The following is a 27,769-nucleotide window of genomic DNA, read 5'->3' as shown; positions in this document are numbered from 1 at the left end:
TCTGTTAGTCATTTCTGTATTTGGCAGATGTAAAACTCTATAGACATTACTGATAATAATGATTTTTTGGGGTTCTGCTGACATTGTTTGATCAGACAATTTAATTTTTTAATATGATGTGCATCCACGGATGGAATTTATAAATACTTAATTCAGTTAATTTCTGTTTTGCAATAAAAAAGTTTTATTTTTTCACAACACATTGTTTTTCTGAAGGTCTATTTTTTGCAGATTTTTTTTATTCTTTCCAGCTTTTCCGATATGCTTACAATTTTCCCTGTAACACCGTTTTTTGAAGAAATTTCCTTCTCCTGAACTTTCCTTTTCAGAATTTTGACAAGTTGTTGGATGTTGTTTTGAAAATAATGTTTAAGGACTTGATAATATTTGTTAAGGGTTTTAATATTACTGTCATCAAAGGTGCAATTTTACAATAATTTGGAAATTTTAAACAGATGCATATAGATATTAAAATTCTGGTAAGCATTACTCATGCACCCCTACATATCTAAACTGGACTTGCCTAGTCGTTGATTTGGTAAGGTTCAGATGTGACTTTAGGGGTGAACGAGTTAACAAAGTCTTAAAACTCATCATTTAATGGATTTTTTTCAAACTTTACATTAGCACACATATTTATGGGTTCTTTTTGTCTTTAGCTTACCATCATTAACCCCTTTACAAAGTGATCTTTGTATCAATATTACTTTTGTGTAAAATATACAAGATTTTTTTTTTGACATGTCCAATATTAGCCCTTTACCACATGTAAGTGCCTCTGGACACCTTTAAGGTATATCAACTTTACTCAATGATATTTTATCAACTATTACAGCAGCAGATTATGTAGGCAGATCCTAAACAAAATTTTCCTTTGTCAAGTTTTTATTACTTATTGTTGCAATATAAATTTGCATAAATCATATTATTTTAGATAACAAAAATTCCTGAACAATCACACTAATAGCTGTTTAAATAAGACATAAGATAATTTTAAAATCCTTGAACATTTGAGTAATATATTAATTTTAGTGTTTATCTATGTCTCCTCCTAATATTCTAGCTAGTCAACCAGAAAAATCACTTCAGAGAATTTTTAAAGTGCTTTTAATGGGTAATATTAGAAGCGGATTATTTTTAAAATCAAGTTGAGACTTGTTGATTTTTTTAAAAGGTAATGAGTGACTTTACATTTTTCTGAATTGATAAAGAGACAAAAAATTAACTGGGTAGTTGATTTAAATACATCAAGTTCGGACATGTTTAATTTAAAACAACTTTTTGAAATTAGTTTCAGAAAATTGGGTAAACACCCTTTTGATAATCCAGGACTTTGTGTGTGTGTGTACCTAAATCTTGATCCTGATTGTTAATTCATATCATTTTCTTTGGAATTTACAAAGTCGATTTAGTTGAAAATCTTCTTTAAGAGTCCTATTGAGTAGTTGGAATGATCCACATCTGTTTTGTTTTGTAATCTTCTTTCAAAGAGAACTAGAAAGAATTTGATTTTAAATGTTATACTTTTCAAAATGTTTTGTCGTCTTTCTTTCAGTTTTGAAAACAGGAAATCTTGAAAAGTATAACATTTCAAACTATAATTATTTAGTTCCCTTATAAAATGTATGTTGGATAAGAACAAAAGTTCTATCTGTATAGATCACAACAACTTGGTGCGGTCAAATCAAATGGTCAGTATACCGACAAAAGAGACAAAGTTGAAATCCTGCATTTTTCATGCATCATAAAATTTAAATATCAAAATATTTTATCTAAGAAATTAACAAATATTTGAGATTTAAGTGAATTCAAACCATTCTGATAGACATTTCCTATTCGTGTCTAGTGAACTGTAACTCTATGGCAAGCTATTCAAATCATGGTAAGCGGAGTGTTGTTTTTCATTATTCTAAATATTTTGTCATCATATTTTGAAAATATCAAATGCGAACTTAACAGGTGTATGCATTCAAAATAACAATGCACACATTTTTAAGACCTTAAGAAAATTGCAAGCTAAACAAAGATTTGAAAGTGGCAAGAGCTTCGATATATACCAGACACAGTGTTATGAATACAAAGCTGTTTGTCACATCTTAACTTTTGCCAGATCAAATTTCATCATGACTACACCATGAAGGCTTTAAGTACCGTTGGGTGAAAATTTTCCTTGATAAACAGCATGTACCAAAGACATAGGTGTCAACCCCTGACACCTCCAATGAGGGATATATCCCTCATTTTTCCATATTTCCAATGTGGGAGAAAGTGCATGAAATCCAACTTAAACTGCTTTGCTCAATTTATCTTTCCCTTTTTATGTATCAAAATAGCTCGAAAAAGTTATTCATTTGATTCAGACACATCTGTTGTAATTACACACACCGGGCAATAACTAGGAGATCATTTGACCACAGGATGTAGATTTTCAGTTTGTGCAAGTTGAGACTTGAATGTGGAGTTTCGAGGGAGATTGGTGAATTTTGGTCAAAATGAGGGAGTCTCCCTCCTAATGAGGGAGGTCCAAAGAGTAGTCATGGGTTGAATCTTGATCTGATAACTTGAATGAGAACAACTAACAACAAATATACACTACTATTTTATTTGAGAATGTACAGAGTATAAATAAATATAAAGAAACTGTGTATAAAACCCAGTTTCCAATATAATTGTTCATATGAGTTAATTCACACGATAGAATTACAGAAACAAAACTGTACTATGTACAATATAAATAAAATTAAATATCAATATTTATATACATATTTTTAAATTATCAGCACGGCTTTGAAAAAGAAACTAAAAATGATAATTTCTCATCATTTCCAGATTGAAGTAAGAAGCACTTATTCTTTCTTTAATGCAAAAATATACATAAATTAATAAGCTATATATAGAATACAAATGATACAAAACCTTCTTTGTGATAAAAAGAGATTCCTTGTCTTCTTTAAAATCTTTTCAACAGGAGATTTTGAACAAACAATTAATTCTAAAAAATAACTACCAGAGTCATGGTATAACTAATCAAATGGACGGATAAAAAATAATTAAAAATACAGTTTCAAATTTAGTCAAATAATGATTTTTGTTTTAAAATGCAAACTTTTATGCTGCATTAGAACTTTGTATGATTTTTTTCAAAGTTCAGATTTAACATATAACTTATGTTTCAAAACAAAACAATAAATAAAATCCAAACAAAAGAACACAAAGTGACACTTTAAAATAAAGATCCTATTTCCAAAAAAAAAAAATGATCAGATGTTTCATGCAAAATGGATTCATTATAATGAATATATGTACACAAATCATTATTTGTACTATTCAATGGAATATGTGTTTAAATGAAGATCGTTGAATATAAAATGTTTATGAACACATTGGGAATTATTGGCATTTTTGATGCCCTTGTATTGAGTCCCTCCATGATGGTAAGAGCAGTGGTGACACCCCTTCATCAAAGAGATTTCAGGCCAATGACAGTGTCTGGATCTCATCCACGCAATTAGGACAATGGTGCGGTTCCTGATCTATCTCAAACACTTCAGAGAATGGATCGGCTGTCCAAGGAAGAAATTCGGCAAGCACTTGTATCTACCCTGGCATGTCCAAGCAGAGATAGGCGATGTGCTGAACATGTGACACGGACATCAGGAATATCAGCTCGAGACTGTTCGTTGGATATCCACGGCTCTTTCACCAGGTCAGAGTAGATGATGTCAATATCCTTGAACTGTCTCTTTCTGTAGCTTGGTGGAATATCAAAGCCCCATGATATTACTGGCTTTTCAACGTCTTATTAGTCTATGTCTTAGGTTTGATCACTTTGCCAGGTTTTGCTAGTGGGCGTTTGGATTTTTTCATCATCTTGCTTTTACTTTCCCGAGCCAGAATCATCGACAGCCACCTGAAATGAGCAGGCACAAGTTTAGCCGTTTAGCTCTATTCAGTTTTTGATCTGTCGTTACGACATTTCTCTTTTTTTTTTGTTCATTAAAAGTCACACTAAATGGATGAGTCTACTACACTTCAGGGACTATGTATTCATTTCTTGAGAAATTGAACTGCTGTTTGTAGTTCAGGTGGCTGCCGGTGAAAAGTGAGGGAAAGGACACTTCTGATGGTTCCAGCTTCGCGAAAAAGTCACTATGATTGGGCTCAAAGTCTGAGACTTGAATAGAAGGCCTGTAAAAAGGTAATCCACAACTTTAAAAGACCTGAAATGCATGTGTACCACGATCCCACCAGACAGATGGAATGGTCAAATCATGGTTATACATCACCTAACAAGCTGAGGGTGTGATTAGTTCACAAGCAAGTTTCTCTCTCACACACGCCATTCATCTCAATCAATTGTTCTTTTAAAACAAATCAAAGTGCATCATACCTCTCTCATTCTTAAAATTGAATACAGCAGATTCTGTTATTCTTATGCTATTCGACTCAATGGTGTAGTTCCTAAACTTTTATTATATATTTCTAGTGCAGTGTGTAGAGTTGGCTGTGTTGCCTTGAGTTATCTCCCCTTTACTGACTCTCCGATTTCCAGCAGAAGTGGCTCTCCAGTCCTCAATTTGCACCTGCCACCCACCTTAACTTTTCCAGCAGGTTTTTATTCACTGATGATAAAATGTGTCCTATTGCCATGTATTCCAAATCTTTATTCTGCCACTGATAATTTAAAGTGAAATTTTCCCCAAAATTGTTATTACCCACAATTTTTTAAACAGTTAAATAATGGAAATAAAGTTACATTTTTATTTAAAAAAGAAACAGTAGGTTATTTTGATTGACCTAACACTCCCATAAATGAAAGTTGCTGTTTACTTTTGTTGTACAATTCACAAAATTTCGTTAGGAAGATTTTTCTTTGAACTTTTACTCATTTTCCAACATTTTAAAAGCATGGTTTGCTTTGGCCAAGTTGATTTTTTTGGCTGTTAATTCTGACGGATAAGGATTTGGAAATGGCAATATGACTGGAGTATATGAATGCTACGACTACACAGATATTGATGACATCAAGACTATATCACTACACCACTACACAGTACAATGATAGACACAGTGACATGTACTTACTGTCTGTTTATCTCCACTTGCTTCTGTTTGTACGACTCCACCTGGTTTTGTGGAACCATAGATGACAGCTCAAGGGAGTCCCTTAGCTTACACAGGATCTCGTAGTTCTCGCGTCCTCGCACCTGAAACAACCAATCATCAGAACATGATCGTGATGTCCTTTCAAACATTAGGAGGCCTGTTACAAAGAAACTATTTATACGTTTGTTTTGTTTTTTTGAGACGTTTTTAAAACGGCATATAACATACTGTACTATTTAATCATACAGGCCTAAAGAAACACTGTCTACACTTGTTATGACAAAATGTTCATTATTCACATCATTCTGAATTTTGGGGCAAGTGTTCAAAAATCTTACCGTAAGAGTGAATGCTTCCTCTCCATCAATCTTCCTCTTTTTGCCTCCAGGGCCGATGGATGTGATTTCTGTTCCCATGGTTACCTTTCCGAAACCTTCAAAAGAAAGTGAAATCACAATTCACAAATCCATGAAAATAAAATTCACAAATCCATTTTACAAGATTTAAAGAAGAAGAATTGCAAGTCTTTCACTTTAATACGAACCATTAATGTTTTCTTCAATTAATGTTGAATTACAAACACGTTCCATTTTAAACTTAATATGAATCCCAACTTACCGTTGACTTTCTTTGGAGATTGCTTGGAAGGAGGAAGAGCAGCTTTTTCGTCCGCCTTTCTGTCACGGCCAGGACATGCACAGATCCTCACCTCAACGGCTCTACGGCCTAGCACCTGGTTACTACAACAAAAGTTGACACCACCATTATAATTGCTTTCTTCCAAACATGAAAATTAATATGCACACTTTAAAATGTTCAACTCATTATTTCACAGGTCTTTTGAAGTTTCTTTTCATAAACTGTTATTTATAATAACTGCATTGTTAAATCATTAACCCTTTCACCTCTAAAGTCACATTCGGACCTTACCAAATCAAAGACTGGGCAAGTCCAATTTAAATATGTAGGGATGAATGAGTTAAGGCATCGGCCAGCTAGTCATATTTTTTTGGTTGTTTCATCTTAAAACTATTTTCCCTTTTCTTCTTCTTCTGTTCAATGTTTAGAGTAAGAGAAACATTTAAAGATAATAAAATTGACAAATTTTCCATTTTACATCTCTTGGAAAATTATATAAATGAAATCCCCCCCCCCCCCGGAATAGTTACCCTCTGTTAAGATATGAATTACTTACTCTCGTTCTAATGTGAAGACAATCTGGATTGGTCGCCTGTTGGGACCACCAACACAGGAACCAAGACACATGAACTGGAAAAGGTTTGTCACCCATTCTGAACCAGCTGTAGAAAAAACCATATTAATATTAGTCTAATGAGTATTTCAAGAATTCAAAGCAAAATTTGCAATTGTAAATATTTGCCTTCAAAAAAATATAGTAGAAAATGGAATTGTCATTTCATTTTAATTTTTTGCACTGTTGAAATACAATCATTTCTATTCTAAACTGGTTTTGTTTGTTTGTGACAAAATATGTGAATGAATGTCACTTTTGAGAACTAGACCATTACCTTGGGGATGTTCGTGGGGAATGAGTACACTCTGTCGGCTAGTATAGCCATCCTCTGTATACTTGGCAAGTTTGTGTTCACAACGGACAAGATGAGTAGGTGCAGGATGATCTGAAGAAATAAAGTCAATAATTAAATTTAAATTCCGAAATTTGTGAGAAAAAAATCAATAACTAAGTCTAAAAGCAGACTATTGCATATTTTCAATTTTAATTTCTATTTCGTTGGGACTAATTATATTTACAACTTTGTTGATAATAGTAGAAACACGTGTCAATAAGCTCTGACAAATAGTCATTATTCATTAATGAACAACATTCATTACCCTAATGGCTTATTGATCAATAACTATAACAGGTGGCCTTTGTACAGCAGAACATCATGCTGAAAACAATCAGCAGCACTATCAATTAATTATTCGTACACCCCTGACTGTTTTGCAAACATTTTGACATATTCAGTCTTTTGATAACACACAGAAGCTAATCAGGAAAAGTAAGGTCATGCCATTTTTCGCCTCGGGAAACAAATATTCTTTACCGATTCAGTGATCAAAATTTGCCAATAATTTTTTCATTAATTTCTGTAACAGAACCAGGCACTTCCTCAAACACTTCTCACTACATTGGTAATTTAAATGACAGAAATCAATATTGAAAATTGAAATTTTATTCGGTTAATTTGAAACTGATCAACTGGTACTTACTTTCGTTGTGTTCCTTTGAAGTTGCGTGATTAGGACATCTTTTGACAGTCTCCTGAACATGTTCAGGTTTCATGAAGATGGGCATGGCACGAATAACACAGCCAGGAGGAGGGTTTCGTAAACACTTGAATCTCACAGGACATGTTGTAGCCATTCGTACGTACAATTTTTTAAGCACCTCTGAGTACTGCAAGTAAAAAATAAAGGAACTTTTAAAATACTGAAATTTTAAGCGATTATATTCCCAGCTAATTCCAACAGTTTAACACTTACTACAGAGTCTTTCTTCAATCTTGTGTAATTTGCAGCTTGACAACAACCAACTTTCATAAGGATAGAAGTGAAAGGGCGAAACTTTTATGACACTTCACTTCATTTTAAAACTGAACCTTCATACATTATTACTATAACAGCTATTTGTGATCCAAAGATAGCTTGGTAGTCAGAAGCTATTCTAATTGCCTGCCCTCTTGCGTGCTTGTACAACTGTGACGCCCGTTAATGTAATTAACTTGATTTGGTTAATTAATTCATGTGATAAACCATGTGTGAAATTTGTGATGCCTTCAATGTCAACTGTCAAGTAATATTTAGGTTAACGAAATATTACCAGTTTATCATTTAATGCATTGTACCACTACATAGTTCCTGGTTTATATGTACAATGTATTTATGACAAAAATGCACTTGTTTCCATTGCTGAATAAAGGAGAATGAAACACAGTACCCTAGAATATGTAAATATTATTATTATCAGACGTACAAGTGTATTTTGGACCAATTAACCTGTCTTGGCTGGTGTGACAACTGATTCTTACACAACAGGTGTAAATTCAATTCCCACATGCATAACAGCCTTGCTATGTGATAATTATTGTACTAGTGGTATGTATACTTACTGTCCAGGTAGTGGATTTTGTTTCTTTCGATGGCTGTGAAAATGATATCTCGAAACCATGCTCTCCAGCATAGTCTGTGCTGTAAAGACAAGAACAGAATCGGAATTGAAAATCTGTGTGGAAAGCCTTGCAGAGAGTTGTAGGAATATCATATTTTCCTTCGTGGTGTTGTAAGAAATATGATAGACTTTCCCTGAATACTACAGGAGGTAAAATTAAGATATCACTGTTAACTGAATAAAGAAAAAAAATCCCCATTTCCTGTTCTTTTAGTTGCCAGATAAAACAATCTATGTGTTAATGTGGTAATTGAAAATATCTCGTATGCATTGGAATGGTTGTTTTTGATTCCATTACAGAAGTCGATCAAGCCTGACGAACAACGCTCTTATGGTATAGATTTTTGTCTGGCCATTTTGAATTCACAGCCCTGTATGTATACAGGATATTTAATCTCCAAGCGTGGTTCTAATGGAGTATGTGCTGGTGTTTGTCACACAAAGGCATTCTGCCTAGCATAAAATATTTCCTGAGTCGTTGACCTAGATTACGGTTATTTAACGGTACCAGTCCCAATAGGACAATCCCTCACTTTTGTTCGTGTTCATTAGCCAGGAACTAGCATAAATGGGGGAAAAAACTAGTTCTTTCATAGGGAGATCAATACCAGAGTGAGTCAATAGTGCCTCCCCTCCTTCATATCAAATTCAGGTACACTATAGTATACACTGGCCTTTGTGTCAACACTTAACTACTAAGCCAGAAGAGTCCATTTTTAGCAAAAAGGGGAATTTCAAACTTTACTGTACACACAGGTTGATACATTTTACACATGTGCTCATTTTGAAATGATTCTCTGTTATTAATAATTGAAGAGAAGTTTTTGATCGCTACCTTGAACTATTAATTAATGTACCTGTCTAATGGAAACCTACAATGCTGTTTAGTCGTTGTACAGGTTTAGCCTGTGGGACCCGGCTTGTTTACCTTATGACTTTTCTGATAACATCAATATTCTGGGGAGATTTAAATTGGGCTTTCAAGTTGGAACACGTACAATGGCCAATGCTGTAGAGCACCCCAAGGCTATCAAACACGCCATTGTGTTACGTACATAATCTATTTTGGAGCAATACTACAACAATGTCTTGTGTCATGATAACTTGTTCCAATATTTCTACAAAGTTCACCACAGTAAAGCCACATGCAAATTGCCTATCCCCACCCGGCTATTATCAATAAGTCAATAAAATAAATACATACATTTCTTTTACAATTTTATTTTTAAAAGAAAATTTTAAACAAGTATCTTGATGTATGATGATATTGTTTTATTTTGTTGAATTATTATTTTTAAGATATCCTTAAAATAAATGATATTGACAAGAAACCTAAACATTTTTTTTTTGAAGTACAGGTTCAAATACAAAAGTGAAGACAAATTTTTAATGAAATAAACAAAATTTTCATTCACACTTTGACTTCAAATTGATGAAAACAATGGAAATTGATGAAAACGATGGAAATTACAATAACGAAATGCCCTTTACTGATGAAAATATTGAATTGTGAGGAGGAGATTGACTTACTTTGATGGTACTGATGGAATGGGGGACTGCATTCCCGTGTGAGGTGAATATGGGGACGGGGATGTGATGGTCTGAAATTAACACATCCACATTACAACAACATCAAACAGTGAGCACAAACACAACTAAACTTAGAAAAAAAACAATGAAATTCCAAGTCAATAAAAAAACCAAATTAACAACTTAAATCTTGAAGATTTCAAGTTTACAGTGAATTTAATGTCAATAGTATGAAATAAATTGTCACTAAGCATGAAATATTCCAAAAACATGTTTGAAATATTTAAGTATACATAATCCGAATCTAATTGTGAATATGATTGTGAAGAAATATCTACATTATATGTACCTATTCATGGTGAAAGCATTACTAAGTCATTACATGCACTGTTCTACGAAAACTGACACAAACTAACACAGATACTTACATCATTGTATGGGCTGGATGCTGAGCTGCCGATGATGTTGGTTTGGGAGTCTGGGCTCATAGAACTGGCCGATGTTGTGTTAGCGATGATAGGGTTAAGCTGCAACGACATCAAAATGAAACATCTGATAAATTTAACTTTTTACAAAGTATATCCCCTTAAAGGTAACATGAGTGTTTTCATTAAAAGCTGGTTGCCAGCAAAAACAGCCTGCTGTTCTTCAACTTTGAAACAGCAATTTCCCTCAAAAAAATATGTTTAGGTATAGATCAACATTAAAGCAGGTGAATGTTAACTAGCTATTTTTTTCAAGTCAACCACATAATTAAAAACTGAGTGGGAACATGGATATGTTTTACCTTTCTTACATTTAATAAATTTGAATACACCTATCAAAACATGAGATTGTCAAATTGATTTAATTTTAATTCACGATCAATTATGCCTTGCTTGTTATGTATCTTTACCATCATGTTCCTGTGTGTACACTTCGCTTGTTAGATATTCTGGTAGTAAATTATTGATGCTTTTAATTTTGATTTTAATTTGAGAGTATATTTAACACTTGTACTAAAATGTCAGTATTATTACTTAATATTTCTGGAGAAGAAATAAATTTATGAACAAATTTTTCAAAAAAATAGAAGTTTTATTATATCATGTGGTAGGTAAACTCAGTATAAACCAGTACATATTAGGCTCTGCTTCACAACAGTTAATAAGGAGATAAGTAGTGTAAGATAATAAATCAATAATGTAGGTCAGTGTGGTAGATATATATGACCAGCCGATAGGTATGAAGTAATCATGTTAGACCTACTTGTGTCTATGAATATCATTACAGATAAGAACAACCTGACATTTTGAGTACAAGTCTACCCACTCATACCTTCAGTGGGACACACATCGCTATTTTAACAAAATTTTCTTTATTGTTTTTGTCAATATATTCACAAAATAAAATTATGAAAGAATAGATAAGTACTGTATAGGAAGACTTAAAACGATACAAAACAAAAGATGTATTTTAAAACTGAGTGTAAATAATCAACAATAACATTTTAAATGTTTGAAAACACATTTCCAATAATATTTTAGAGAATTAATTTCGAAATTATGTCTGAATTGCTTTTGTTGAACACAAAAAAATTGTACTTTTCCCTCTATTCATAAAGCTTCTTATGAAAAATCTATCAATATTTATTGATCAACCGATGTATTTTTAGCAGATCTCACCAGCAACAGTCTGCAGCTAGTGATATAATTAGCATACACACCTGGCTTGACCTTTGTACACAAATATTTCATTGATAATGAATGATTGAGATGTTTCAATAATGATTAAAATTAATAGAATATAAAGTTAAATGACCAAACAATAATCAATGTCAATTTTCAACAATTCTTTCTTAATTCAAACACATAAAAAATTTGAAACATAATTTATCTGTTTATACGGATGATCAAAGATATATTTCTATGTTAACCCTAATATTTCTTAATGACTTCAATTTAATGAAGAAATCCCCCAATAAACACCCATTCTGACCCCCCCCCCCCTTTTTTGTCGTAAGAAAATTATTGAGAATTTCTAATTAAGTACATTACTAACAACACCATGTGGTCCGAGTTACTAATAAACTCGACACCTAATCACTTACCCTGTATGTGGTGAATCCAGTTCTCTCAAACTTAATCATTTTGGACGGAGTGTATGTAATATCACAGGAAAAATTCTAACATAAATATATATCACAGATATAACTGTTCAATCCAATGGTCTCACTGATGCATTTCGAGACTAAATATCTGCTTTAAAGTTACTGAAATATCTACATATATGTGGCATGTCCAGTCTTGCTAAGGTACGTAATTATCTACCTGTCCTGACATGTACAGGTAAGTACCAGATCAGGCGCTGTTCAATCTACAATATAGGTACACACCACTGGGTTCACTGAGAATTTATTATGTTAATGACTTCTGTTACGAGGCTACATACTACACAAAGGGAAAAGCCTGGTCCAATAATTATATGTGGCTACAGAGGCTGGAAAATCTATATCTGAATGCCTACTGGCCTTGGGAAAACCTGGCTCAAATGTCAGAGCTTTTAATGAGTAAAGCTTCACCAGGTTGCCTTGACAACCAGAAGAGACGCTACCTGTGTTTATTTTTAGCTCAACCACATGGTGTTGTGGCTGTAGACTTGTAATGGTGTGTGGGGCTGTGTACAGGCGTACAGTACACACTGAAAATTTAAAAGCAGGCCAGACCTGTGTTTGTTTTCCTTTTCTATCTGGCCTGTTTAATGATAATCAAACATTCTGTCAAGATGTTTGTATCCCTCAAAGTAAATTTAGGATCCCCATATTCCTCACCTATCTGTGTGACCCTGGTCACACCCAGAACAAAGCCCTTGGTGGGTCTGCAGTTGTGCTACAGGTGAACATTAGGGGTTACCTATGTTTAAAGGTAAAACACACTGATGTGTGGTAAACACATTTGTAATGGACGTGTGTCAGCTATGTGGTCAAGACTAGGCACTGAGTGGTAGTCTTTTTGGAGTGTACACACCATGAAGTCACAAAGTCGCTCACGCTTCACACAGTTTATCAAAACAATTTTGTTTGGGTGTCAATAAGCTAGATAGACAAGAACAAAAATCAGCAAAATTGCTCAATATAACTGTAAAAACACATAAATTACGCAATGATTAATTGATAAAAGACAAATTAAAGACTAAAATGGCACTACTTGCTATTAATGAAAAATCTTAATAAAGCACTTACCAGATCAGATATGGAGTCATTTTGGCCTCGAATTTGGAATCTCTCAATCTGTAAACTTGTCTCATCACCCACCGGTTCTGCATATTCGTAATCTAATTCCCTGCTCGCAATCTGAGTATATCCACTGAAATCAAATTTAAATAATTTGTTTTGAGACTTATTATGCCAGATCAGTAATTAGACCAAAACATTTTTTACTTGTGTTTCCGCTATCATCCTCAGAGAAACAATATATAGGAGGTAGGTATTTTTAAAAGTTTTTTAAACATATTTTTACTGTTTCTATAGAGCAGGAGTCCTGATTTTAACATTGCTTATCACTTAATGCCATTAAAAACTTAAGGGTACAAAATTCTAGGGTAGGTAGAATTAGTGGAAACACAAGATTTTTTTAAATTGGCCTTATTAGTGATTTTAAAAGCATTCCGAGGAGTTCATTTATTAGTCCTTTTTCTTAATCTATGATATTGATTGATCAATATGAATTCATTTTTCAGGAAAAGGTAGAAAAATTAAAGAAGACTTACCCATTTTCTGTGACTTCTCCTAGTGTGTTCCACAGGTATTCAAATGTTTCTTGAGACATTGGTGGGCCAGAGGGTGTACCGTTAGTAGTTGTTGTACTAGCAGTAGACAGCTGGGACATGACAGGGTGACGATGAATGAATTTACTGAATCTGCAAAAGAAAGAAATTCATCACATACTAGCTAACTTCCATTTGAATTTTACTTTTAATCCAGTATTTCATCTTCTAGTTATGGCACAAATCTAGAAATGGTAGTACCTCTATCCATGGAATTTTTTACATTTTCCTGGTGAACCTCCAAGGCTTCAATAAAAGTCTTATCCAAATATTGGTTTTCTGGTGTTGCCGTTGATATTCAGAATTTCCTACACTCAATATATATCTATTGAATTCAATTTTCTTTGTACGGTGTGTATATCACGTTGCCCCGGTGATGTCATTGTTGATACTCAGAATTTGTTAAAGAAACCTGACCTAGCTACCAATAACTGCTATGTCATGCATGACTGGATTTAGTTTCTACTTTACATAGGCATAGAAACTGACTTAAAAATACCCAACAGGTATTGAAATTGACACAAGGGCTCTAGTGTCAACTGATTACCGAACTTTAAAGGCTAGCCCTAAATTCCCACAAAGCAAGTCAAAGGGTAAAATATAACTGATACAAGTGATCAAATCTACCTCAAATTATAGCCATTTGTGTAACCATGTTATAACATACTGGTTTAACTGATACACATTTATCTATTTAAATGATTTTTATAAAAATATCATCTTCAATCATCACCTTACTTTATTTATTTTTTTGTGTTTTTTTATTATCTTATTACCAATTAATTAAAATATTAATTTATACACATATTTATTCAAAAGACCGTATTGAAAATGCTTGTTAAAAATATATAACGGCGAAAATAAATGATTTATAGTTACTGTAAATTGATAAAACTCGAGCAGAAAAATACATTGAAGGAAATTACCCAAAAAATAAACAAGTGTGCAAAAATAAATATGATGCAACTTGCAATTACGTCAATGAATCCATTCATGCAAATTCAAATCAAGAATATGATATGAATAAAACTAAATTAATAGAGTAAGCACAAACCTTCGTTATACATTTGATAACGAATTGCTAACGGTAAAGATATCTCCGTCAAACATCCGAAGAGTCTTTGTTTACAAAATAAAATCCAACAGTTAGCACATAGTCAATCAACTTATGTTTTCCCGATTACATGTGTCCTTTCCCAACAATTTCCAGAATGTCAGATGCATTTCAAATTAAAGGTGAACATGGATATAAGAGTCGTAAATTATGAACGACCGACATACAAATTCTGAAAACCCATCCGCCATTGACATTTCTCGGGATACCATGCGTGTCCCGTGTGAAGTTGTGACAGTTTACTTGGAATTTATCATATCTGTACACGATAAAATATTTAGAATAAGTTACTTACGATGATGATGAGTTGAGGTGTTACTTCGTTGAAGAAGCATGAAATTTGTTGGCCCCAAAACACATATAGATACGTCTATAACATCCCATGTACACAAACTAGCCTACCTCTTACTTCAAAGAGACTCCATTGCATACCACGTGGTACAAAATATCAATGGCGGTGAACACTGTTCGCGGGAAAACACGTCACAACATATTTCTTCGCTGCTGATGTTAGTTTACAATTAAAGATAAACTGTTAATGAAAAAACTAAAACATTACCAGTAGGGTTATATCCATAGACGAAATGACAGTGGTGGTCGATGGCTCTAACCGGCCATAGAAGCTGCTTTATAACCTAATCCAGGGCTCTGTTGATTAACTGACCAATCAGCGAGCCACCGGTGCGTTGAAAGGGGCACCCCTACTAGGAGTTGGTTCACTTATGAAAACATTGCAAACAATCTATTGTTTACGACACGCCTGACAGGTTTGCGACCCAAACAACAATTTGACATTTGTTTGACAGAAGAAAATAGCCGGGTCTGCAGTTTTAAACAATTTTAAAATGCATATTTAGTAAGAAATAACAGGCATGCGGCGATTGTTTTGGCGCTGAATTCAAAATGGCGGTATCCGCATGTTGACACTTGCTATTTGACATTTAAAATGTATATTGTGTCTTTACTCGTTGCTTAGTCTGTTGGCTTGTTCAATTCTCGATTTAGTATACATGTTAGCTGAGTTAGGAGAAGATGAATTTTTCTGAGCTGTTTCGACAAACCAATCAACTCTGCAAGTTTTCGCCCGATGGGAAATACTTGGTAAGGAAACATGTCACTAGATTCTTAGTAGACTGAGGTAGTTTTCTTTTAAGATGTATCATGACAATTCATGATACTGTCAAACTAATGTATTTTCGTGTAATAATATGTAGATTTTAGTGGTTATCATCAGTACATATGCCTTTCTTACCATTAAAATCATATACGCCTTAGATTATATATATACTGTTTAACTGTAAAGTAGGCCTACAGTAGTTGTAACCTTGTTATATATACCTATTGGTGCATCACACATTGTAATAAAAGTTGTTTTTATTAAAGTGAAGTTCTGCAGTTTCCGCTATTGATGTGGACCAGTTATTGTATTGTAACAGTTAGGGTTTTAATGACATTTTAATGCCAGTTTGATATTCTCCAAACTGTTCTATTAACATTCTATCAACACATCCATGGCCCTATATTTTGTTTACAAAGCCATTAACAATAACTTGTACATCTGTCATCATGTCTCAGATCAAGTTAGTAGCTACCTACATATGTGGTGTTGAAAAAACTGTACCTAGATTAGTTATTCAGCTGGAGGTAATGATAAGTGAATTAAAATAAAAAAATGAGTGAATATCAGTGATCACATAATTCTTGTTAGGAACTATCAAAAAAGGCAAAAATTGAATATTTTGTCATATATTTTTATGTAGAACCAATTTTATAACTGACTACATCACTTCCAAAAAGGCTAGTACTTTCATGTTATTTTAAAAACATTAGGTGAAGTGAAACTTTTACAGTTGTATGTTAAATAGAATATTGAATTTGAAACTACATTTTGTCGGTCGATAAATTTATGTCAATGAAATGATATTAGACTAGACCATTTTTTGATGTTGGACGATTGCGATGGTACAGAATGGAAATTTTATCGTGGTCTAGCTGATTTGTCTTAAAAAAGGTTTGTTGTCATGTTAAAAAAAAATTCAAATTATAAGTGGTATAACAACTTGATGAACCAACCTTTATGTTAAATTGTTGATGAAATAAATAAAATTGATTTTTTTTTGTAGTAGATAAATGTAAAAAGTGTCAATTGTATAAATAATCATGCACCGGGCATATATGTTTAATGTGTGCTCATAAAGTTTGAATTCTGAGCATAAAATAAGCAATAGATATGATTTAAAATGTGTCCGTCATTTCACTAACTTTCCTCGACCTTTAATGCTAGATAGTTCATATTCCAGTATTGAGGAAAGTCACTGATTTATTTTGCTTTATTGACATAGAACTGCTGTTTAAGATTTGCCTCCCTTCTTGCAACTATACACATTAAAATAAATGCAAAACCCTACGAACTGTTATGTTCATATTTTATTAAAGAATTTATCTACATGCCATAAAGATTTTTAGGGATTGTTATAGTGCTATAAATTGATGGACATTTTTTCAGTATAAAATCCAATGAGCATGGTGTTGTGATTAATACATCACATTGCTGTGAAAATGCTTCATGGCATTGCGTAACTAAGTAGGTGTTAAGGTTGTGAATATTATGGTGTTCTATGTCTGAAAAAACTTTTATTACATGTGTAAAAAAAAGAGATATACCCTCATGTAATATCTTAGAAAAACAAAAGCCATTCAACATATATCATAAGTATTTGTCAATAAAATACCTCCCATGAACTGTTGGGGTGAAATGCCTACATTATGTAATAATACCACAAAATAACAAGGTCGATGTCAAACTTTAGGGAAACACCTTTTCAGGTACATGTTTTTCTTAACATTCTCCAATAGGTAGAATTTTATGTAGACAAAAAATTAATGATAATATTTAATAAATACATTAGTGCTCTGAAAACAACAAGGGCTTATGACGTAATCCATTACATTGGAGCTATTTAGATGTAATACTGTGTAAGGCATGTCAGAGTAAACTAGGTAAATCTATTGTAAGTAGATTAAATCTGTAAAACTCACTTCTCTGCAACTTTCACAATGCATGTGTTTACCTAAGTTCAACTTGCATACATATTTAAGCCTATTACCAAAGCGAAAGGGGATAAATTGGGAAAGATTTTTATAAATTGATGTTTATGTATATAAAGAGGCCATTACTTGAACAAAAACTAAGTGTTACTCTTTGAATGTTATGTTTTTAAAATGGATGTCATAAACTACATGGAATTTAGTGACAGTTATACATTCTTGACGATTTGTGATTTCAAACAGTTGAAGGAAAAGTGCCTGTTTTTTTTCTTTCTATGTTGTCAGAAAGTTTATGCCTTATACAGAAACCTTCTTTTCTGACAGACCATATGAAAGACTAAATATGAACTAAGATTAATGTCAATTGCTAATCTTTCATGTCAATTATCAATCCAATTGAATTTAAATTTGTGGCACTTATTAGCTAATTAATGTAGTTGGATTTTAATTTAATCTATAATCAATGAAATTTATGAGATTAGAAAATTTAGTAAATATTAATGCCCTTGTTCCATTTACCATTGTCTTACTGCCAACACTTCGTGCCTCAGTTTTCTTATTTCAAGTTCCCTTAAAGTTATGTGTCCTGCCAAACAGTGCAAAACACCTTAATATTGCCAAATTTTCTCTTGGCAGATAGTGGCAGTATAACAAACTCTTCATGAAAAAAATGTAAAAAAGGAAAATAGAAGAGAGGTGAAATGTCTAAAATCTTAACTGAAAGAGTCGGATGAATGTTATAAGTACCTTTAATTGTATATTTTCTTAAATTTCCCAATTTGTCTCCTGCCATATGATAAACATATATATTGCCTTTATACTGTACCACCAAACGTTTGCTTCGCTTACAAACGGTAGCAGTATAAAAAACACTAAATGAAAAAGTGTAAAAATGAAAAATAGTGTAACTGTTTACTGTTAACATTTATACTGAGAGAGTTGAATGAATGTAATAAGTAATCGTATATTATAAGATCTGATACACCATATGCTACTGTCCAAACATTTCAATCAAACAATGCACATCAACTGTATAGTATTTGAAAAAATGTAAATACTGCACAAGGTATGAATTATAGATTAGGTAAATCAAGCTTTGTTAACCATGCTAGTAATATTAGTCTTTAAGGGACTTAAAACCGTCTTTGTAGATTCCTCTTCATTTAACACGCCAAAGAGAAAAATATTCTCTGCATATCTAGAAGACGATGATGGTAATACAAAAGAGCAAAAAAAACATTTTAACATGAAAAAACAACAACCTAATTTTAATTTGATTATCGTAATTTTGAAGGATGTGATTTATTCTATATATGTAAAAAAGAACTTCCAAACAATCAAAAAGAAATATGATATCAAAACTGTAGACATTATTGCAATGATTAGGGCTGCAAGATTTTGAAGTGCTTTCCTCTGATGTCGCTATATTTACGATTTACATACTGCAAGTTATTAGCATAAAATTATCATATAGCTCGGTACGTCTCCAGACTAACATAACAGGTTGAAGCTGTGTGTAATTACAATTTTGAATGCAACACATAGTAAGATCAGGTGCTATCATGACGGTGATGTAACTTGAAATGCTTCACACTGACATTGGGTATCGCCAACAACTGAACCTTTTTACATATTATGTATATGAATTATATCACCTTTGAATGCATGTGTCTAAAAATCAACAATTTCTTAACAAGACAAAAAAAACTTTAAGCAAAGCCTAAAAATTTAATTTTGCTGCCTATAAAGTTTCATTTTAAAGTTTAATTTGAAGATAATTGAAAAACAAGTTAGAATGTCTTTTAGCAAAATATCAAGGTTTATGATTTTTATTGAACAAGAGAATGTTGACAAAATTTGATCTACATGTGTTATGTTATTTTATTCATCTGTTTAGACATGTTGCTTCATCTACATGTTTATTAAATAAATTTAAAGGATCAAAATATGGATTTTTAATCTGATTTTCAAGTAAATCAGTCAAGTATATGTTCATTTTTTCTGAAAAGTTCTATTTAAATTTATAATATGAAACTCAAATGAATTAATTATAAAGAAAACAGGAAATTTCAAAACATTGTCTCAAAACAAATCTCATGTTCTGTAATAAAGTAATCCAAATTACCATATATATTGCAATAGATTTTGGTAAAAAAAAATAAAATTTCAAAACTTGATTAACAAGACACACCTTGTCAAAATTGTACAGGCTTTTTTTTAAATTGTATATTTCTATTGTCCTATCTTGATATCGTTCAAAGATAGTTTGAAATATAAGCAGTTTCTACGAAAAGCTGACTGAAGTTCTAGTGCCCTCCTGGTGCTACAGTATATAGAAGATTATTGTTAAATGTTCTGATGTTATTGTTAATGATAAAAAGTTTGTAGATTGACAATGCAATGAGTTGTTTTCGAAATTTGGCAAATTATATTGATCACACTTTTGCTATTACTTTGGTTGAGTCTAATAGGTTTATATGTTGGATGTTTCAGGCGTCTGTGACAGAGTTTCGGTTGATCGTGCGGGATGTGGAGACGTTTCAGATACAGAATCTCTTCAGCTGTTTGGACACTATACAAGTTATAGAGGTAATAGGTGCTGACATTTCGAGAATTAGTATAGATTTGAGTCGCTGGAAATGTAAAGACATAACATAAAATGTCGTTTTTAATAGAGATCAAACGTCACTAAAGTATAAACATTTCATCTGATTGACAAATGAAAAAATAAAAACATGGAAGAAAAAATATATTTTATAAATTAAAGCTTTGTACAATGCAGAGCTAAGTGTGATATTGCATGTTCTTGGATAGGAATGCTCACAAAGTGGTATCAGAAATGACAATTTCACTTCTTCCTTTCTGGTGATGTTCGATAATAAGATTTTCAATGAATATTGACAATTTGCAGCCGGTACTTCTTATCAAATAGGATTATGAGCTAGAGTATTGTATTTTTGACCTGAGCTGCTGCTGTTGTTGTTGATGATGATGATGAAAACATTTTCCCCCATATTTGTAGTGGTCAGCAGATTCCCAGTTCATCCTTTGTGGGTTGTACAAGAGAGGAATTGTGCAGGTAGGTTTCAAAATCCAAGAATATATAAATAATTATGTCATCACTATTTTAATTCAGCCATTTAATGGTGCCCTGGATAGCTAAGTTGAGTAGTATAGACTGCTATACCACATGTAGAATGTGTCCTCTGTGTATGCAGTCTAGGTTTTCTATGGGAACTTTTATCAGAAATTTTTATTTGCCATTTTTGGTCGGAATATTTGCCTTGCCTCCACCCTTTTAGCGTATTTGATTTTCCTATACTTGACATATATGACAAATGTATAAAAAAAAAATAATAGAATGAGATATTATGTTATGAGATGAGATGAAAGAATAGGAGGTGCAAGACTGAATTTTTTGGAGAAATTTTTGAAATTAGAGGTACAGAATGTATTTTGTGATATTTTTCGAATAATAGAAAAGTATTGTTGCATTTGCATTGTGTATTGAATATTCACTGATTGATGTGGAAATAACATGATGGATTAAATTAAATGTATTTCATCACGAAGAAGTCAAACTTTTGATATATTGGAAATCAGCCGATTTTGATTTGCTCCCACCAAACCTCTTATTCCCACACCACATATGGCCTCAGCTCTCACCAAACCACTTTATCTGAGTTTATACTGGTAAATTTGCAGTGAAATGATTACTGGTTGACCTCCTTACTATACACAGATAATCTACAGAGAGGATTGAGTTGCCTAGTGACAAATTTAATGTGTTGGTATGCTGCTTAATTCTTGTTTAGAATATGGCCTTCACCATAGAGATGATAACACTGTACAGCTATTTCATATTTTAATTTGCCCTAGATTTAGCTTTAAGTTCTGTCAACAGAAAACTTGCTTCCTCTAAAGAATTATCTTGCAAGGAAAAGTCTGTAATTTTGAGCTGGCTTAGGACAAACTGAAGTTATCAAGTCGTACATGAGAGATCCTTCTTAAATTTTTTGCATTTTTTTAATGGATTGTCGAAAGTTAACATTAAATATCATAAAAGGAAAATTGTTTTGTAATTTCTGATTTGTAAAAGAGAAATCCATACCTTACGTAACACATCTTTAATGTAACAACAGCCAACATATGATAGCTTTATACAGCCAACATATGATAGCTTTATACTATTAGCAACACATTTCAAGTAAGATTTTATATCCATTAGACAATATCAGTGAATACTTTAAAGAAAAATGTCTGCAGATTTTCCTAAAATCAAAAACTGCTTTGTTTCTCCCAAAATATGCTTTTGGTGTAGAATATTTTCCTAAAATGACAAGGCACAAGCCTTTGTGGAAATTAAAGAGTTGGAAAAAAAATATAAATATGTTTTAAAATTGTTATTTTTTTGTGAAAATAAATCACCTGTAATTTCACTTGTTGTTGTGATCTACTGATAAGACTGTAATTAGGTGTGACCACCAATCTCTGACTCTGTCTGATGTAGGACCCCCTGTCCCCAGGTCCGTGTTTGATGTAACCTTGTTTTCCCTGTCCCCCACCACCAATCATTATCATACTTCCATAGATATAATCTGTAACAGATTACAAACTTTTCATTTTGTGTTACCTTTCTTGATCACCTGAGTCTCACACATCTGATTACAGGTAAATCTGCTCAGGTAGTAGTCCTAATCACTCTATCATTTTGTCTTACCTGGGTTAAACTACCTAGGTAGGTAGTAAACAAGGCTTAATGACCCCCTGTTATGCAGGACTACCTACTCTTACTTTGATGTAGGTTAACACCCCTCAACCATCTTGTACACCTGATTAGGGACAATACTGGCCCTATTGTATTCCCAGGTAAGGTACCTGTGACTTACCTGTCACCTGCTGACAGGTGACAATACTCACCTGATATTTCAATACAGAACAAATTGACAAAAGATGAGATATTAAGGAGATAAGGAGATTAGCCCTGCCCTTGATGCAAGGTACCAAAATTAATTCCGGTATTGTGTAATTGGAATTCAACGCTATGTACATGTGTAGCAATTAAGTGTTTCTCCCAGATAAGGTGTAAGAATGAAACAGTAAATGAGGGATATTTATATTAATCAGGATTAGTGCTCACAAATTTTATTGTACCATTGAAATTATTACATTGGGATACAAAAAATATATATGTGATGTGAGCTGTGTTAATTTTTTATAGGACAAAGTTAAAATATTTTTTTTTATGCTGTGAAATTTGTGAATTGTTTCATTTATGTTAAAAATCAAACCTTTATTTTATTAATGATATAGGACATGTAAGTTGTACAGAAACCTCTAAATGTAAAAAAAAATCAATCAATTAAACTGCCTAAAAGGAACATTAGATGCTTATATATGAAACTCTTCTTTTGTTTTTAATTTTCATTGAGTTTTTGAATTGGTCAACTATATTTTGATATCAAAGAAAATGTTTGTTATTTAATAATTTTCATATCTTTTCTATTAATTTTTGAAATCTAATCAACAGATTGATTGTGTTGACTTTTATAATTTGAATGTTGATCTTTTGAATTTTAGAATTCGTCTCAGATTAAGCTGAAGTGCTTTTCTTGTTTACTTTAAGGTCTGGTCACTTGAACAGCCTGAGTGGAATTGTAAAGTAGATGAAGGGTCAGCAGGACTTTGTGATGTCCGATGGAGTCCCGATGGCCGACATATACTGACCACTGCAGACTTTAATGTATGTCTTTAATGTCCAATATAGTTCTGCAAAACCCAATGGTTTCAATGTAAAATTATAGTATTGAATGTTACCCCTGATAATCCTCTGAATTAATGTTTTCCTTCGGCCTTGGGTTGCTGAACTGTAGAACTATTTAATTTCTGGTATATACAGTATATGCTTTCTCAATTTACTTTGTGCATGTATTACAGACTAAATTATGGTTTTCATTGAATGCTGGGAAGTTTGAAAATAGAAAATTAAAAAATGTTGTACAATTTACATTGCACTCCATTATATTTTAAAGTTAGAGATGCAAGTTTTACAAATTTATTGAAAGTTTTAATATCTTAGAGAAAATGCACATGAAAAAGTCTTTTGACTTATAGATATAAATTTTAATTATTTTACAACAATTTTGAAACAAGTTATTTCAACATATATTAACCACTTTAATTTATTAACCACTTGTTGGCCTGGATGTTAGACTAATCAGGTGATATATAAGAACCTAAGATATGCAGGTAATCTATTTGATAACAAATATTTTCTGAGGAAGTAACACATTGTTCAAATATTGTTATTTCTTTTCCAAGAAAGGTAATGTCACACGCACACAATTAAGAGTTTGAATGACTGTTGAGAATGTGTCTGTTACAGGTTTTTCTGGCTGTGGGTTTTAATCTTCTGACCAGTCTTAATGATTATCTGATATATAGACATTTAGACAGTGTGAACCTCTAGACTAATTCAGATGTTGACCTTAATCTTGGCATACAAATGTCCCAACAAATTTGAAAAGTATTCAGAATTGACACCATTTGGCATCGTGTGACCTTTATCAGTCTGGTGAATTACTTTTATCAAACAATTTCATGGATTTTTATCTTTTTCCTATTTTCAATGAAATCACACAGTTTCTAGCCAATTCAAGAAGATATAACGAAAACATCTTTTCATGAGATACTATCTGTGTTGAGAGTATTCTATTACAATAGTATTGTCTGTTCAGAGTTATGTAACACCGTATAAAATTGCCACAGTCTATTGACATTAGGTGTTAGCCTGTATCTCTGGTCAGTCCATACCCTTATCTCACACAAATAAATTAGTCTATTGTGATCCTGTACCTGGACAATATGACCAGCTTGACCACTCTTTGACCATTCTGTTTGACCGGTCGGATTGGTGTTTGTTTGTTACACACATTTAATCTTGTATAAATAAACAGTTAAGTCCTTTTCTGTGATGATCGTTTTAATTCTGACAGAGGCTAACTGTTAACTCCGTAGATAAAAACTCTAATTTTCATTGTAAACAAGCATTGTACAGATGAAATGCTGAGGTCACCTGAGAAAGGTTTACACTAAGTGATGGTCGTAAAATGGACTTTACACTTGCGCGGTAGTTTAGGGTTTAGGTTTGATGTGGTTGCACCTACTTACAAATTCCATCCATTTATTTTCTGTTAGCAATGTGATACCAATCCCCTTGAATTCACACCTTCTCTGTCAATGTAACTTCAGTTAAGCCTTGATGAGTTTTTATTAAGTATTGATTTTATTGGATAAACACCAAAGAAAAACGTTTTTTTCATAGATTCATAGGTTTGACATGATGAATATAGAATCTCATACTATTTAAAAGTGTGAGATTTTATTCATCATGTCAAAATTTAATTAGAGTTATAGTATTTCAATCATTCAAAATCAAATACATACATACATTATCATTTTCATTAACATATATTTACCAATGAAATGTAGAGAAAATATCTTTTCAATGAAATGAAATTAAAAATATCAAATAATTTAATTCAAGTTTTTACAAAATCATCCTTCAGAAGCATAACATTCTCGGTCATGTACAATTTGAGAATATTCTATATTCAACCAAGATGAAAATATACCTTCATCAGAATTTAAAGATCTTAACAGTACTAAGTAAGTTAATGGACTATTTTTTGTGTACCTCAAAAGTGAAAATGTCTTGTCTGGGATAATAATATGCCCTGTAGGTATAACTATCATTATACATACCAGTGTCGTAGGGCTTTATATGTAATTTTGAAAACTTCAGAGTATTTGGTTTTTAACTTTATGTGATTTTGGATTATGATAGGAACCTTTTGACCTTAACAAGCAAACAATTCTGTTTTCATTACCTGCATGGATTTTAGATATCCATATGGTTTTAAAGGGTTTCGTACAAGTTAATGGGAATGTACTTTAAATTATGATAGACTCATCAAACACGGTGTTCAGAATCAAGAGCAATTTCCTGTCACTGTTGACATGAACAAGGTCTTCTGTTGACATTCTACCATAGTCATGGTCAAGAGTCCCTAACCGGTGCCTGTATTTGGAAGGATCACCCTTGGAAGGTTTCAAAAATTGTACGAAAGGGTCCTTGGTGAAAAATTTCAAAAAAAAGTTGTTGACACAAGAATTATTTACAAATTTGCGAAAAAAACCCAACCGAAACACACCGTACAACTGGACCAACTATTGCACAGTATACTACATTTCAGCTTTATATTTTTGGCTAAAAGGATAAAAATCATTATTAGAATTTTTATGCGAAGATGTACATGAGTACATGCTGTTTTGATAATCGTTGGGTATTTGAATGCACACAGATTGCCTTGCTTTGTGCACTGAAAATTCATTATTCTGAAGAAAAAAATATCTTTTTACCAAACATCATATAACATTGAACCAGTGCAGACATATTGCTGTTCTTTAAGTCCTTTATGGTAAGAGAGACCATCTCATGCAGGCAATCAAGTCTCTACGATCCTGAATTCAACCCAGGATAATGTCTCTTTAATCCATTTAGATCACCGACACCAAACTATTTCTACCATGGAAGTACATTTTTCTGTAACCATAATTGTGTGTGAGACTTCGCCACTTAGACTTGTGAAGCGTTATACATTACTGTAGATATTTGGGTATTTTAGTAACGCGTCAGGTGTTATTGTAGATGTTTGGCTATTTAGTGAATTAACCTGACATCCTGTAGTAGATCAGCATCAAGTTGTTTACATTAAGATTTTAGTAGTTTGAGATACTGGTGGTCAGACTTCATTGCCCATTATTTGACCCGGACCTAAATTAGATATGAGTTGATTTCATATCAGTCATGTATCTGACCTCTGTTAACTGTACTCTTTACTATAATCCCTGTCCCACAGCACTGGTTTTCCCTATATACAGTAACCTCCCCTTAACTTCCTTCCCTGTCCCACTACACTGGGATTTTCCCTATATAGTTACCTCCCCTTAACTTCCTTCCCTGTCCCACTTCACTGTGGTTTTCCTTATACAGTACAGTTACCTCCCCTTAACTTCCATCCCAGTCCCACTGCACTGTGGTTTTCCCTATATACAGCAACCTCCCCTTAACTTCCATCCCTGTCCCACTGCACTGTGGTTTTCCCTATATACAGTAAGCTCCCCTTAACTTCTATCCCTGTCCCATTGCACTGTGGTTTTCGCTATATACAGTTACCTCCCCTTATCTTCCATCCCTGTCCACTGCACTGTGGTTTTCCCTATATACAGTAAGCTCCGCTTAACTTCCTTAAGTATCCGTGTCCTACTACACTGTGGTTTTCCCTATATACAGTAACCTTCCCCTTAACTTCCATCCCTGTCCCACTGCACTGTGGTTTTCCCTATATACAGCAACCTTCCCTTAACTTCCATCCCTGTTCCATTGCACTGTGTTTTTTCGCTATATACAGTTACCTCCCCTTATCTTCCATCCCTGTCCCACTGCACTGTGGTTTTCCCTATATACAGTAAGCTCCCCTTAACTTCCTTAAGTATCCCTGTCCCACTACACTGTGGTTTTCCCTATATACAGTAACCTCCCCTTAACTTTCTTAAGTATCCCTATCCCACTACACTGGTTTTCCCTATATACAGTAAGCTCCCCTTAACTTCCTTAAGTATCCCTGTCCCACTACACTGGTTTTCCCTATATACAGCAAGCTCCCCTTAACTTCCTTAAGTATCCCTGTCCCACTACACTGGTTTTCCCTATATACAGTAAGCTCCCCTAACTTCCTTAAGTATCCCTGTCCCGCTACACTGTGTTTTTTCCCTATATACAGTAAGCTCCCCTTAACTTCCTTAAGTATCCCTGTCCCACTGCACTGTGGTTTTCCCTATATATAGTAACCTCCCCTTAACCTGCCACAGTATCAAAGTTGGGCAAGGAGACTTCTGTTGACCAGGTAGCT

General features: G+C 33.1%; 2 protein-coding genes across 5 annotated transcripts in view; one reads left to right on the top strand and one right to left on the bottom strand.

Annotated features, from left to right (window-relative positions):
• Positions 1-27,769, bottom strand: part of LOC110448242 (tumor protein 63-like) — a 63,786-nt gene that overhangs the window by 4,570 nt on the left and 31,447 nt on the right. The window contains exons 1-12 of one of the 4 annotated variants that reach the window (XM_021494394.1): positions 15,307-15,391; positions 13,577-13,726; positions 13,050-13,173; positions 10,258-10,356; positions 9,830-9,900; positions 8,241-8,319; positions 7,342-7,528; positions 6,636-6,746; positions 6,302-6,407; positions 5,725-5,846; positions 5,445-5,539; positions 5,086-5,207 (exon numbers count right to left, since the gene is read on the bottom strand). In XM_021494394.1, coding sequence (XP_021350069.1) covers positions 5,086-5,207; positions 5,445-5,539; positions 5,725-5,846; positions 6,302-6,407; positions 6,636-6,746; positions 7,342-7,528; positions 8,241-8,319; positions 9,830-9,900; positions 10,258-10,356; positions 13,050-13,173; positions 13,577-13,695 — 1,235 coding nt within the window. In that variant the 5' untranslated portion in view covers positions 13,696-13,726; positions 15,307-15,391. Of the gene's footprint in view, positions 1-5,085; positions 5,208-5,444; positions 5,540-5,724; positions 5,847-6,301; positions 6,408-6,635; positions 6,747-7,341; positions 7,529-8,240; positions 8,320-9,829; positions 9,901-10,257; positions 10,357-11,918; positions 12,203-13,049; positions 13,174-13,576; positions 13,727-15,042; positions 15,231-15,306; positions 15,392-27,769 lie in introns of those variants that run through there. The other 3 variants (XM_021494393.1, XM_021494392.1, XM_021494395.1) reach the window with 3 other exon arrangements.
• The window catches only part of LOC110448243 (WD repeat-containing protein WRAP73-like), a 65,886-nt gene continuing 53,554 nt past the window's right edge, over positions 15,438-27,769 (top strand). The window contains exons 1-4 of the mRNA XM_021494396.1: positions 15,438-15,848; positions 20,289-20,384; positions 20,818-20,874; positions 23,422-23,538. Of these exons, the coding sequence (XP_021350071.1) occupies positions 15,780-15,848; positions 20,289-20,384; positions 20,818-20,874; positions 23,422-23,538 (339 nt within the window). The 5' untranslated portion in view covers positions 15,438-15,779. The remainder of the gene's footprint in view (positions 15,849-20,288; positions 20,385-20,817; positions 20,875-23,421; positions 23,539-27,769) is intronic.

This window comes from Mizuhopecten yessoensis, unplaced genomic scaffold (genome assembly GCF_002113885.1).
Source record: "Mizuhopecten yessoensis strain PY_sf001 unplaced genomic scaffold, ASM211388v2 scaffold3961, whole genome shotgun sequence".
Lineage (NCBI taxonomy): Eukaryota > Metazoa > Mollusca > Bivalvia > Pectinida > Pectinidae > Mizuhopecten > Mizuhopecten yessoensis.
This window is presented reverse-complemented; position numbering and strand designations above follow the sequence as displayed.